This window comes from Dermacentor albipictus, unplaced genomic scaffold (genome assembly GCF_038994185.2).
Source record: "Dermacentor albipictus isolate Rhodes 1998 colony unplaced genomic scaffold, USDA_Dalb.pri_finalv2 scaffold_12, whole genome shotgun sequence".
NCBI classification, from domain to species: Eukaryota; Metazoa; Arthropoda; class Arachnida; order Ixodida; family Ixodidae; genus Dermacentor; species Dermacentor albipictus.
In genome coordinates, this window is record NW_027225566.1 from 10557023 (window position 1) to 10571416 (window position 14394).

General features: G+C 45.7%; 2 protein-coding genes across 2 annotated transcripts in view; one reads left to right on the forward strand and one right to left on the reverse strand.

Annotated features, from left to right (window-relative positions):
• The window catches only part of LOC139051570 (biotin biosynthesis bifunctional protein BioHC-like), a 162864-nt gene extending 151038 nt beyond the window's left edge, over positions 1-11826 (reverse strand). Inside the window, exon 1 of the mRNA XM_070528534.1 lies at positions 11710-11826. Within this exon, the coding sequence (XP_070384635.1) occupies positions 11710-11729 (20 nt within the window). The 5' untranslated portion in view covers positions 11730-11826. The remainder of the gene's footprint in view (positions 1-11709) is intronic.
• Positions 1-13627, forward strand: part of LOC139051571 (sulfotransferase 1B1-like) — a 143063-nt gene extending 129436 nt beyond the window's left edge. The window contains exon 2 of the mRNA XM_070528536.1: positions 12583-13627. Coding sequence (XP_070384637.1) covers positions 12611-13570 — 960 coding nt within the window. The 5' untranslated portion in view covers positions 12583-12610 and the 3' untranslated portion in view covers positions 13571-13627. The remainder of the gene's footprint in view (positions 1-12582) is intronic.
• The last annotated feature ends 767 nt before the right edge of the window (positions 13628-14394 follow it).

Genomic DNA, 14394 nt, shown 5'->3' on the forward strand with positions numbered 1-14394 from the left:
ATGGTTTGATAGCGAACACCACGGCCAGCGCTTCTTTTTCTATTTGGGAGTACCCAGTCTCTGCTTTACTTAGTGTTCGCGAAGCGTACGCTATCAGTTTTTTATTTCCTTCGATTTCGTGGAAGAGCACCGCCCCCACTCCGTATGCAGACGCGTCTGCTACAAGGCCTATTGACTTCTCCGAATTGTAGAAGGTTAAGACACTGTCACTCGTCAACCAACGCTTGCTCCTCCGGAAGCACTCTTCTGCGTCTTTGGGCGACTGCCACTGCCGAGTTCCCTTCACTAATTGATATAGGGGTTTCAGCTGTGTGGACATGTTGGGGATGAACTTTGAGTAAAATGATAGCATGCCAAGGTACGCTCTTAGTTCTGATTCATTGCTTGGAGCTGGCGCATTCCTAACAGCTTCAACCTTTTCCGTGCACGGCTTAATTCCACTTGCGTTAATAAGATGCCCCAGATAGGTGACAGAGTCATTGAAAAACTTACATTTCTCTTGCTTGAGCCGAACGTCGTGCTCCCGGAACCGAGTAAGGACGGCTTCAACGCGTTCGAAACATTCCCTTTCAGACGCTCCCGTGATGAGGACATCGAGATAGCAGGCAACGCCCTTCACGCCTTTTAATACTTGATCCTACACCGACTGGAATATGGCTGAGGCACTGGAAATTCCATATGGCATGCGCAGGCACTGAAATAAGCCGATGTGCGTGTTAAGCGTCAACAGCTTTTGAGAGTCAGGGCGCACTTATATTTGTTGGCATGCAGTGGTCAGGTCTAAGACCGTGAAGACCTTGCCTTCCGCCATTACTGCAAATATGTCTCCTACTAAGGGTAATGGATAATGCTCCGTCATTATGCAAGGATTTAAGGTAATTTTGAAGTCTCCACACAGCCTCACCTTCTTGTCTACTTTAGGGACGACGACGACTGGTGTAGCCCAGTCGCTTTGTGGCACGGGAACCAGGACCCCGTTCCGCTCGAGCTGTCGAATTTCTTCGACTGCTTTCCGCAGAGAAAAGGGAACCGGTGAGGCCTTACAGAAAACTGGTCTGGCGTCTTCCTTTAGGACCAGCTGTCCTTTTATTAGTCCTACCTCCGTAGAAAAAACGTCGCTATACTTGCGCAGCAGCTCCTCCACCATTCCGTCTGTCTGCACCGTGAATACGCTCTTCCAGTCAATCCTCAGTTCTGCAAGCCAGTCACGTCCCAGTAGTGACGCTTCCTTCCAGGTACAACCACGACAGGCAACGTCTTGCGTTGTTCTCGGTAGACCACAGGCACTTCCGCTTGCCCTACAATTTCCACTGGTGCGCCTCCGTGTGGTCTAAGTTGCAGTCGTGTTTTGACTGGCGGCTGTAAACAAGACAGGGATGAAAAGACGCTCTCGCTAATAATGCAGACAGCGGCTCCAGTGTCTATCTGCATCTCCACCGGCGTACCTGCAATGTGCACTTGCACTCGGTAAGGTCGAGTCGTCGGTCCACTTTGCCGTACGTGAAAAAGTTGTAACTCTTCCACTTCATCGTTGTCGTTGAATGCATTAACCGCTTCTCGTTTTTTTTTCTTGAACGCCCGAGCCAGATGACCGGTCATTTTGCAATAATGACACGTTGCCTTTAGATATGGACAGTCTCCAGCATCGTGTGGCTCCGCACACCGGTAACAAGGGTTACCGGCTGCAGGACCCACCGTAGTCCTCGCCTTTTTTCTTTGTTGACCCTTCTGAATGACGTGGACGCCTTCATCGAGAGAAGTTTTGTCAGAGGTTGGGCGGAAGCTTTTGAATTCTTTCGCAGCCAGTTCCCCGCTTCTTGCTAGGTCATACGCCGTTTCGAAGCTTAGCTCCTTTTTCTTCAGAAGCCTGGCTTGAATCAAAGCGTCACTGAGGCCAGCCACGAAGCTGTCTCGAAGAGCATCGTTCAGGAACGGCTCAAAATCGCATCTTGCTGCCATATGGCGTAGTTCCACTGCAAATGCGGAAATTGTCTCACCTTCCATCTGGTAGCGGCGATTAAACTTGAACCTTTTGGCGATAACTTTGCTTCCCGGAGAGTAGTGTTCTCTCTGGACTGCGATGATTTCATCGAATGATTTGTCTTCTGGCTTCGCTGGTAGCAACAGGTCCTTCATCGTTTTGTAGGGGCGTTTACCAATGGCCATTATAAAGGCAGATTTCTTCAGGCTGTCATCTTTGTTTTGGGTCACTTTCCAGTAGTGGTCAAGTCTTTCAACATAAGACATGAAATATTCTTCGCCATGATCGAGGAAAGGCTCAAAATCCAAAAACTTCGCCATTATTCTTGTACTGCGCAATCTCGGCCTAGGCTTCGGAACCCACCTCGTCGCCACTTGTTGTAGCATGCATACAAACACTACTCAGATAGCAGGAATAGGAATGGCTTCATTCCCAAAACGCGCGCTGTTTATCTAGGTACGAACAAGGGGTATGGCCTTGACGTCATTCTGCCACAACACTAAGATATTTATGTTCTTTTAACCGCGGTATTTCCTGGCCCTGAATTGACATTGTATGCTTACCGTTTTCATTGAATACATGAGATGGATGAATGGATGGATGGATGGATGGATGGATGGATGGATGGATGGATGGATGGATGGATGGTATGAGCATCCCCTTTGGAACAGGGTGGTTTGTTGTGCCACCAAGCTCTTGTTACGATATTGTCTAATGTCCTACCTATGTTAGAAAAGAAAAATAAATGAAGAAAACACAGGATAAATTTTCATATCCAACCTTTCTGAACCCCTATTGCGAACTTTGTTTTTGTACGCCTCCGTTGTTTGTCGTTTCGCTACTTTTCTTTAACGAATCCTCCCATCGCCTCTTATTAATTTCTACTATGAACATGTTTACTTCACCCCTGCTCTCGCTGAGCCCAAGGGCTTCAAGGAAGTCACAGGTGCCTAAAACGACCGCTGGACAGATATCCTCACATTCTAATAAAACATGCTCCATCGTTTCCCTAGCTCTGCTTCTTCTTCCTTGTTGTATCTGGCTTTAAAAGTGCGCGTTCTAAGGCATCCTGATCTAGCTTCGAAAAGTGAAGAGCTTCCCTTTGAGTTATCACGAATAGTTTGCTTTCTGATTTAGTTTTTTCATCGTAAGTAGTTACTCAGAGCAGCTTTCTTTTCAATTGCCGCCACCCATGAGATTATCTCACCCTCTCTGACTTTCCGCTTGGCGTTTTTGTTGCTGTATTGTTCACCATACAAGTCGTATACTTGCCGGTAAGCTTCCTAGTTCTTCTCGTTCCTTTCCTCGACTGTGAATCAATGTTATTCCTGTACAAATACACGAACACTCTCCCAGCCCATTTACTTGTTTCCATATTCCTCAGTGGTTTTTCATAATCAATTTTGCTGTGAGCTTCCTTCACATCAAAAGTTGTCCGGCCCATATTACCCTGCACAGCTTCATTTGTAATCTTACTGTGAGCGCCCAATGTGAGGCATCCCATTGACCTTTGGCTCCCATCGAGTCCTGATGGTACCCCTTATTTAAAGCAAACAACCACATTTCCAAAACTAAGTCCTGGAACCATTATACCTTTCCACTAACCCCGGAGCACCTCGTAAGTATTGTATCCCCATAGGGCTCTGTGCTTCATTATGGCTGGATTTCTCTTCCTGTTCACTGTTATTGTTTTTTTCTCTGTGTTTCCATTTATATCAATTGCCTTCGTTTATCGATATAACAATGTATCTATATACTTTCAAGCGAGGTTTTTCCTGGCTCTCTATTGACCCTGTCTGTCCACTGTTATCTTTGTTTATTTCGGAATACTGTCAATCCCTTCTTGGTATTTTTTACAGGAGGGGGCAAAACATACAAATGCAGGATCAGTGCTAATATATATATATATATATATATATATATATATATATATATATATATATAAGAGTCAAAAATACAGGCAAACCATGAAATACACATGGCAATAATAAATAAAACTAATAATGGCACTTGAATACAATAATCACACTGAGAGGAACACTGTAATATAAGAATATGAACAAGGTTATGCTGAGAGGAAAGTAAGCACAGAGCTCTCAGCGAGGGTACTAAATTTGTCTATGGTGCTCTGGGCCGTGACTGATGGATGCAAGCGATTCCAATCTCGGACAACTTGTGGAAAAAAAGAATAGCGGAAAGTATTACTGTGACAGAAATATTCTTCAAGGGTGAGTGCATGCTTGTGACGTGTTAGTCTTGTAGTGTTTATACAAGCAAAATCTGTGGGAGACATCTTTTATGCATTATTAAGCAGTAAATACAAAAACTTTAGACGGTGTAATTTAGCAAGGCTGGACAACGTGTGAAGCCCAGACGTGCGTAAAAGATCTGTGGGTGAATGCATGCGTCCATAGCAGTTGAAGATAAAGCGCACGGCTTTCCTTTGAACCATTTCGAGTGTTTTAACGCTGTTTTTGGTGTGGGGCAAGCAAGCTATGTTAGCGTATTCTAAGACCGGACGGATAAAGGTGGCGTAAGCTAGAAGTTTTGCATCAGATGTGGAATGGCGAAGGGCCCTTTTAAGAAAAAACAACTTGCTCATTGATTTGCTAGCTATGCTTTGAACAGGCGTAGTCCAGTTTAAGTCAGAAGTGATGACTACACCCAAGTTCCGATATTCAGTCACACTACCGATATTCATGTTATTGCAAGAGTATACGTAATCTAATTTATGCTTTTTCTTTGTAATGGACATAGAGACCCTTTTTTCGAAATTAATTACCATCTGCCATTTATAACACCACTCTGCAATTTTCCTAGAGCGTTAAGATTTTCCTGGTCATTAGAGCCTTTTATTTCTTGGTATAGCACGCAGTCATCCGCAAATAGTCGCATTTTTACATCAGTTTAATTTGATATGTCATTAATGAAAAGTAGAAACAACAGCGGGACTAAAACTGTACTTTGAGGTACTCCTGAAAGAACAGGTACTAACTTGGAGGCATGATCGTCGTATTGCAAAAATTGATAACGATCAGAGAGGTAATTATGAATCCATCGTACCAGTGGTCCATCGCCAAATATCGTTTTAATTTTAAAGTGGAGGTTAGTATGAGAGACTCGGTCAAAAGCATTCGATAGATCTAAGAAAAGGACATCAATTTGCGACTGATTGTCGAGGCTTTGTGCAAAATCATGCATAATTTCTACTAGTTCGTAGCAGTTGACAAGCCACTACGAAATCCATGTTGGCTTCTGTGGAGTATGTTATTGACTTCGACAAAATTTGTCAGAAATTTCAAAATGATGTGCTCCAGTAATTTGCAGCATGTACATGTCAGTGATAGTGGTCGATAATTAGCTGCCAATAAAACATTGCCAGATTTATGCACCGGAATTATTTTCGCTAGTTTCCACTCAGTAGGAAGGCTACACTCATCAATTGATTTTGTTTTTAAAAATCAAGCAGAGGTATTTACTTATAGGCTCGACATACCGCTTGAGAAATTTGTTCGGGATTCTATCTGGTCCATCACATTTCTTATCATCCATGTTTAACCACATCATAAGCACTCCTGCCTCGGATATTAGTGGAGTACTTGTCAGCGTGGCCTTACATTCGAATTCGAGGGCAAGGTCAGAGCAGTCGTTGTCATGTGTGAACACTGACTGAAAGTGAATGTTGAAGGTGTCAGCGTCAATTCCTTCGGTGGATTTTGTCTTGCTGTTTGTGAGTTGGGAACTTAGGTATCTCCACGTTTTGCTGAATGCTGGTTTAATGAAACTATTAAGTGTACTATTACAAGAAGCCAGTTTATCAGTCCTAATTGTACTTTTTAATAGGCTAGTTAGAGAGTGTAGGTGAGTAAGGTAGTTTGAAACCGGGCGTATTGTCTGATTTTCTCAGTCTTTTGATTTTACGCTTGAGGTGAATAGCATCACGTGTTATCCATGGATTCTTTTTCTTTGTGGATTTTGCTATGGTGGGAAGGAACTTGTCAATGCAATGCCTGACATTAACCTTAAAACATGCCCATACCTGATCAATGGTTGACGAATCATCCATACACAGTTCAAGAAAATTGGCGTATTCATGAACAAGATATGTTATAATGGCTGCGTCATTTGCCTTTCGAAATGCCAATATCGGCGAACTATCTTTTTTGACAGCCATAGGAACAGGGAAAGGCAGAGTGCACAACACAAGCTTATCGTCTGACAAACCTTCTAGTATTTAAGTATCTATTGCGGTTGATGAAAAATAATCACTAACGAAAACCAAATCGAGTATCGAGCTGGACGACCCTTGAAAGCGAGTAGGTGTGTGGACCAGTTGATTCAAGTTAAATGCAAATATTATGTCCGAGAGAACATTATTATAAAGTGATCTCGGGATTCGAGAGCTCCAGTCCGATTCCGAAATATTAAAGTCCCCAGAGAAAATAATTTTGTCACCTGATATGTGCCGGTGCATGTAATCGAGTAAGGGAACCAGGTACTCTCGATCAGCGTTTGGTGGCCTATAGACAGCGCCTACGTGCAGGATGTATCCTTCTATGTTTAGTTTGCACCAAATATTTTCGACGTTCGGTGCATCAGGCATAGGCATGAAAGATAAACCATCCCTCAAGATAATAGCCACACCCCCGCCTCTCGATGCTCTATCTTTGCGCAGAATATTATAACCTGGCGGAACAACTTCATTATCTGAGACCTTAGAGTGAAGCGGCGTTTCGGATATAGTGACCACATCCGGACTCAGTGCTATCAATAAAGCTCCCAGGCTTTTCACTTTATTAACAAGACTTCGCACGTTTAAGTTCAGAAGGGTTACTTTTGGTAAGATCGCGTTGTTCTGCGGTCTCACCTGGATTTTTCGTCGTTTCTTCGTTTTAACTCAACCATATCGTCGCTGTCTGCGTCTCATGTAAAAAGGCAGCCAGCTATGCGAACTTTATCGTTAATTAACATTACCTTCCCTTTCCGGTCTCGATTTTCTTTAGTTTTATTCCAAAGCTTTTTCCTTATGTCGCGAACATTGCGTGAAAAATCTTCACCAATAGAATACCTGGTATTTTTCAGCTTCTTTCAATTTTGAAGGATTTTCGCTTTGTCTCAGTAGTCATGCAACATAAAAATGACCGGTGTAATATAAGTCTTGACATCTGGTTTTCATATACCAAGCCGATGAATTCGATCTATTGCCGCAACATTGAATATCACAACGCTTGATTTTTAACCCTGAAATTCAGACCTAAATTCCAGTCTTCTTGTCCACATATATAAGCCAGGCGTTGCGTATCACTTTGCTTGTTAGCTAGCAACAAAACGTCGTCCGTATAAAATAAACCTGGAAGCTGCTGCTCTACTACTGTACCTGCCTGTTTGTATAAGAGTATAAATCCAATATTACTTCCTTCTAGCGCCCTCTCAATACTCGCCACGTACATCAGAAACAGCAGTGGGGATAAAGGGCACTCCTGCCTAAGTGCCTTGTTGATATCAACTTTCTCCTCGCTCGTCATCCTTTTCTATTCAACGCGAACGGTATTTTCTAGGTAAATATCTCTCAAAAGCTTTAGACAATCGTTGCCAAAGCCTTCTCCTTCCAGAATATCCCACAAGATGTTGCTCTCTACGTTATCATACACTCGTGTAATGTCTAAAAAGGCCACATATAACAGTATTTTTTCTACTCTGTAAATTTCTATACACTAAGTAAGGACAAATATATTATCATCCAGACGCCTACCTATACTGAAGCCATTCTGAAATTAACCTTAAATGCCATTAATCTTTGCCCATGCTAGCAGCAATAATTTAATTGCCTGCCTTGTAACTAGTATATTATCGAAGTAATAGTCAATGTTCTATATACGTGAATTGCATCTTTCTCTCCCTCCCCCTTACTTTTATAAATTAAATTCATTCTACTTTATCACCAACTGTCTGGTAAACGTCTATCGTTTAATGTTTTTTCAACTGTTTTCAACGGAGCTTCCTTATTTTGGTCCTAGTTCATTAATAAGCGTAATGGGAACCCCGTAAAGCCCTGTGGCTGTGCGCTTACGATAGTCCTCATGGGCTTCCGTGCAGTTGAAATTTGTCAGCACCAGCTCCTTTTCCAACTGGTTCTCGTTCATGCTCTTTCTTTCCTCAAATACAACAGAGTGGCAGTAAAGCGTCTTTGCCTCGGTGAAGTGCTCGAGACGCTCGATGGTGACAGCAGTGAAAGCTGCTGAAGCTGAACTTCGTATTCGAGTTGCAGTTCGATGGACGACAGTAGTAGCAATGATGATGACTACGATATGTATGCAGCGATGTCTCAACAGGTATTTTCGCTGCCGGAGGAAAGACCAAAAGTGGACTCATACATTGCAACGACTGTCTCTTCCTACTCCGACGAGGAGGTGCGTTGTTCAGCTTCCGAGGGTGGTGAGATCGTTAAAGTGCCCATTTTTTCTTCCTAGCTCAAAAGAAATTTCCGCATTATATTAACGCGGCCAGTGGCGGACCTCTTGGCAGCTGAATTGCCCTGATGCAGGATGCGCTGAGCTTCAGAACCCATGATTTCAGATAATCTTCGCAGGCGGCAACGGATGTTGTATCATGCCGCGAACCGGTGAACGTCCGACGATCACAACATGTGACAAGTGCTTTGCCGCTCTCCCACAGAGAATGCTGGGACGTCGAATGTTTGCGTCACATCGTGAATTCCTCCTCACACGTCCCCCTCCGACCTGTTCTCCGCATGTACGCTGCACTCCAGTGGCGGGTCGAGTGTTCCGGCTCTCACTGCGCTGCCACCCGACTCCGCACTGCGCATCGCTCTACTCCTGTTCTCTCAATTGAATTGGGCATGAGACCAGGGCCGCCGCGGAGGGCCTCCTCTCTCGCTTCGCATGCCAGCGGGAAGTGTTAGTGCTTTCTTGCAGGGCCGCTGGGCGCGCGGCGACATTGGCCGATGTGGTAAACGATGCGTCGGAGGCGAGCGCCATCTGGAGGTGTTGTTATGTACCGGGCTCGCCGCTTTGTCACCGCTCTGTGGACGGCCCACGCATGGTAGAAACGCTGAAAAAGAGGCTTGTGTTTGACTTGCCGCATGACATTATTATGTTTTCTCATGCATTCAAATTACAATCCGACGTGATCATGTCTGTAGGTTGCGTGTAAGTTGAACTTTACGATTCTTATTATGTATCTTACGTTGAGAAAATCAATTAGTACAGTGACCATTTTGCACTACACGGAAGTCCTGTGTGATTGAGTTTCCTTGGTTCAGAATGATTTTTGCCGAAACGATAGTCGATGGTAGGCGCGAGACGCCGAAGCCAGATGTTCTGCGACACGGGGCCCTTAACGCTGTCGCGTTAAAATGTCAGGACAAATTACTGCATAACATCTAGGTCAGGGTGCGGAAACTCCCTATAGATCCCTTGGATGGTCGGTCGCATGCCGATACGCTGCGCCAGCGCCGTTTCTGCCGCTGGCGGCTGCTGGGTATCCAACTCGAAATAATTCACAAACAAAACCATTGTCACGGACTCAGGGTGGTAAACACGACGCAAGGGACGTTTGACTTAGAAAAAGCCTTTATGGGGCATGAGCTTAAGAAAAATACATGTAACCAGAAAGCACGCGTTGCCAACCCAATGGCAAAACCCTACCATAGGACAAACTATATACAAAGCCAGTTGAATGAAAATATTGTCTTAAGTCCTCGCACATGACGTGTTATGAAGTTGCAAATATTTTCATAAAGTCTATCGACGTGGCCACGTCACCTCGTCGTCGCTCCTTCCGACGACACGTCGTTGGGCCCGCCGATCGATGCGCCGTAGACTCGACGTCGCTGCGTCCGACGTTGGGTCAACGGTTGGCCTGGTCAGGGGGTCAGGAGGCTGGAGTGACCGAGGCGCCTGGATCGCCCGGTCAACTTCGCAAGCTGCGCATCGTAGCCGCAGGGAATCCGCGAAGCGGCGCCGTCAGCCTGTAGCTGCGGCTTCCGGTGGGAGGTCCACTCAGCTCGCGGGTCGTGGCCGCGGCAACTAAAGAACTGCTTCCACTAGGTCGCCGCCGTCTCCGTGATCCACCCGTCCTCTTCGGCCTCCAGCCCTTTCTCCTCGCCTTCGTCCCCGAGCGTAGCTGGGCCGCTCTCTTCTGCTACGTGTCCCTTCTCCCATTGGCCACGTAGCTGCGCGTGCACTTTTGCGCTTCTGCTTTCATATTGTAATATTTTATTCGTACGCTCTTATTTTCTATCTTCTTATTTCTTTATTTGTGCCACCGACCCCTCGTGTCTTCTTCTTTTTTTCTTATATTCTGCTTTTTCTTCTTCTTTTTTTCTTCCTTTATTGGCTCATGACAACGATGCCTTCATGTCGTCACTCATGAGGTCAGAAGGTTGAGGGAGAGAGCGCGCAAGCAAGAGGAGGAAGAGGGTTGCCACGGAAAGCCTCCTTTTCCGCTTCGCATGCCAGCGGAATGCGTTCATGCTCTCTTGCAGGTCCGCTGGGCCCGCGGCGACATTGGCCAGCTCGCTGAGGAGACCCCGCTGAAGGGGGCCGTGTTTAAGAAGCGCTTTCTATTGCGATAGCAGTTATATCGACACCCCAGGAGCATTTCTGCCGTCGCCGTGAGGTTCCGTACAAAGTCCAATGGCGATATAATCGCCATCACTAGTGAAAGCTTGCGAGGGTGAGCCGGCGATCGCTGCTCAATCTCGCAAGCGGGGAGGAAGCGCGCCGTCTTCCGGATGCTGTGAATCGCACGCACGCGTCACCCACGAGCTGCCTCTCGCGATCTCCCGATTAGCGAGGCAGTCGCGCCACACTTAGGTCCCATTGGAATGTGCTGCGCGAGACACATTGTTCGCACCAGCCAATATATCGCGAAATTAAAACACGTATAGAGCTGCGCCTAAACTTCGCATTAGGGAGTGTCGTAACCGTCGGTGAATTTTTTTCTGCAGCGTTTACCTTGGAAGCTTCAATTCATTATTGACGCACTGGCACATCACTCGTTCACACAAACGCCAATAAATAATAATGAGGAATATTTGTATAACAAACCGTCATTAACTACCAATATTCTCTGTTAAACTGTTACATTTTGTCCTTTCTTGAAAGTAGTCGCCTAGAAATTCCTAAATTGTAGGTAAGTTCAGGGCTACAGTTCAGCTAGTGCACAGATATAGCGGGAGCTAGCGTAAAGAAAATAACTTCGTGTCACCATCATTCGTTAATTTTGTTCGTCTGTAGTTATGTGGATCAATTAAAACTGGCCGCTAACTCAGTCAGCCAAAACTCAACCCAGTACAAATAAAGGTTGAATGTTTCTCTTTTTATTGACACATTTCGTACTAAAAGAAACTGGCCTCCACGCAGTGGAGGCGAGTAGTGACGCATCAGAACGCAACAAGGAATTACGTGCATGCATCGTATTGCCGTCATTGCTCTTAAAACTTCATAAAACTTCACGGCTCTCTCTCTTTTTTTACTTCAGCCTTGGTAGTACACGTGGACAAAGAGTGCTCAAAGTGTACAGCCCAACAAAGGCGCACTGTTGTCCTTCGTTAAAAGTATTTCATCGGCGGCAGATGCGCGGCTTCATGACGAATGAGTCGAGTAACAGAGCTCTTATGTCAGTCGCCTCAGGCTTGCACAGAACTGGTTTACTCATGCAAAATCAATACTGCTCAGAAAATAGAATGAAATGCTTTTACTTACCTGTTGACATTATGAAACATGAAAAAGTTCGCAGAACTGGAAATCCCGATGCTATAACAACACAAGCCACGATTTAGCCATCTTCGTCCAATGCGCGGTTGACCTGGTTTTCTGCGTCTTTCGTTCCTTCCACGCCTGATCAAGCTCCTGTCTTATTTTTCTCATCTTCAACCTGGGTATGATAAACGAAGCTGATCGCACGCAGTGGTTGCTTAGTGGCTTTGGTGGCTTCCTGCGACTCCCGTCCACGGCGGCCGCATTTCGACAGGGGCGAACGCACCTGTTTACTTAGATTTAGGTGCCCGTTAGTGAAGCCCTGGTGCTCCAAATTTCTGGAGTCCCCCCACTACGGCGTGCCTCATAATCAGATCGTGGTTTTGAAACGTAAAACTCCCATAAGTTTTTTAAGCTGATGACCGAGCATGATACGACTTGGCATATCACTGAACGATTCGCAAGGGTGAGCGAAGCAAGCTCGGCGTACGCACGAAGTCAACCACTTCTTGCGCTTCGCCTGATTTGAAATTGGAGAAAGGAGAAATTAGAGGCAGCTAAAGAAAAGGAAGCGTTGTTTGCCGTTCACCCAAACTTTCTTGTTTTTAAAAAAACTTATGAATGGCAAGAAATGCGAACATTCACACCTAGTTCGTTCCACCCGATCTTAGGAAGCTGCCAACCGCTATAAAAGCGCGCGTTCCTTGAAACCAAAACTAGCACTTGGCTTCCGGGGGTTGTCTAGGTTGCCTTTCGTATCTTTCACGTATTTGCTATATTCGCCCTTCTGTGTGGGTTTGTCACTTTTCGCCGCTGTCACTGCCGCATTTTCTTCGCGTGCATGGCTAATAGAAATTTGGGTTTTTTTTTTCGTTTCAGAAGTCGACCTCACTGGGAAGTTCTTGCAATGTCAAGAAGGAAGCCTTACACTCAAATCATAGACGGCATCCCGCGCAGTCCAAACTGTGACCCGGATCTCTTGAGAGCAGCCCTGGAGTTCCGCGCCCAGAAAGGCGACCTGGTTCTCTCGACGTACCCCAAGAGTGGTACGCACTGGATGATGTGCATCATACGGTTGATTCTAAAAGGCGGTGAACCAGTGAGCGGTTTTGACGAGTTAATGCACAACTTGCGCGTTCTAAGGGTCGTCGAGTTCAACGCGTGGAAACCTACTCTTCCACTGCGCTTGTTTGCCACCCACCTGCCATTAAACACCACCACCATGAACAAACACGCCAAGTACATTTACGTAGCAAGGAACCCGTGGGACTTGTGCGTCTCTTCCTTCCACATGATCACTACCTTTGACATTTATCACTTCCGGGACGGAACCTTCCAGGAACTGTTCGACGCATTTCTGGAGGGTGACTGTGCTGGCCAGGGAAGCTACTTCGATCACGTTGCATCGGGTTACGCCTTGAGGGACCAGCCCAACCTGTTCTTCGTAACCTACGAGGAACTCGAGACGGATACTGGAAGTGTGATACTGAGACTGGCTCGGTTTCTAGGTGATGGTTATGGCGATGAGCTGGAAAAGCAGGAAGAACTGCTGCAGGACATTGTGGATCGGTGCGCGAGCGACAACATGAAGCACATCCTTACGCCTGAATCCCAAGGTCACGCCGACAGTGATTGGTACAACGCAACCGAGCGAATTATGTCAGCCAACAGCAGAATTTTTGTGGAGAACAGCAAGCAATTCAGCTACGTCAGGATGGGTGACGTTGGTGGGTGGCGGCGGTATTTTACTCGAGATCAACTGAGACGCTTAGAAGCTAAGATAAAGCAGCTTGAAGAGCATTCACGCGTAATGGATCTTTGGATGGACACTCGAGCAGCTGCCCTCAAGATTATTGCGAATGAATGAGATTAAATGAGCGAAGGTTTCATTCAGTGGTCATCAACGAAAATAAAAAAAATACAGTTTCACATGCTTTTTTTTGCATTACAGAGGCATCTTTTTATGTGTCTTCGACTCACTGTTTGAAGCTCTTCAGGAGTGCAATTAAATGCAGTTTTAGAATAATAATTGCAAGCAGACAGAAACGCATTACGTACGTAACAAAAAACGTTATCCAGCCTGCGCCTGCTCCGAACGTTATTGCGCTTCTGTGATTTAGGTACGATGCATTGAAGTACCTTGTTACACCACTTCAACGCGCATTATGGACGACGCTTAGAAATAGCGATGTCAAACATGGCTCCAGCTGTGGCCTCCAATTCAGCATAAATTTTCATCATACTTGCGGTGTCGCTGTTCGCCACTAATTGTTCAAAGAAGCTTCCACTGCCTTTAAGTTCAGCTGAAACGCGTGTTGTGGGAGTATGCCAAATTTCTGAGGCAATTTGGCGATTCTGGCGACTGTAGGCCTGGCGAGATCAGTGGGCACAAAAGCGATAGGACGTTTGCTAATAGTTTGACTTGGCTTGGCCATATTTGACAGGAGGCGCCAGCCGGCTTCCTTTCTGCCAACGTCTCCATGATGTATGTATTCCCATACGCTAAACCATGTACATTAAATTAAATGTATTGAAGGAATGCGCTCCGTAACCTACCGCCTGTCTTTGTTTCATTTACCTGTCTGTTAGACGCTTTTAGAACCAACAGTGCATAATCAACACTGCACCTGCTTACTGCGTAATTGCAGCATTTGGCGCTGCACGCGCGTTGCGGGCTCTCGCAATGCGCTC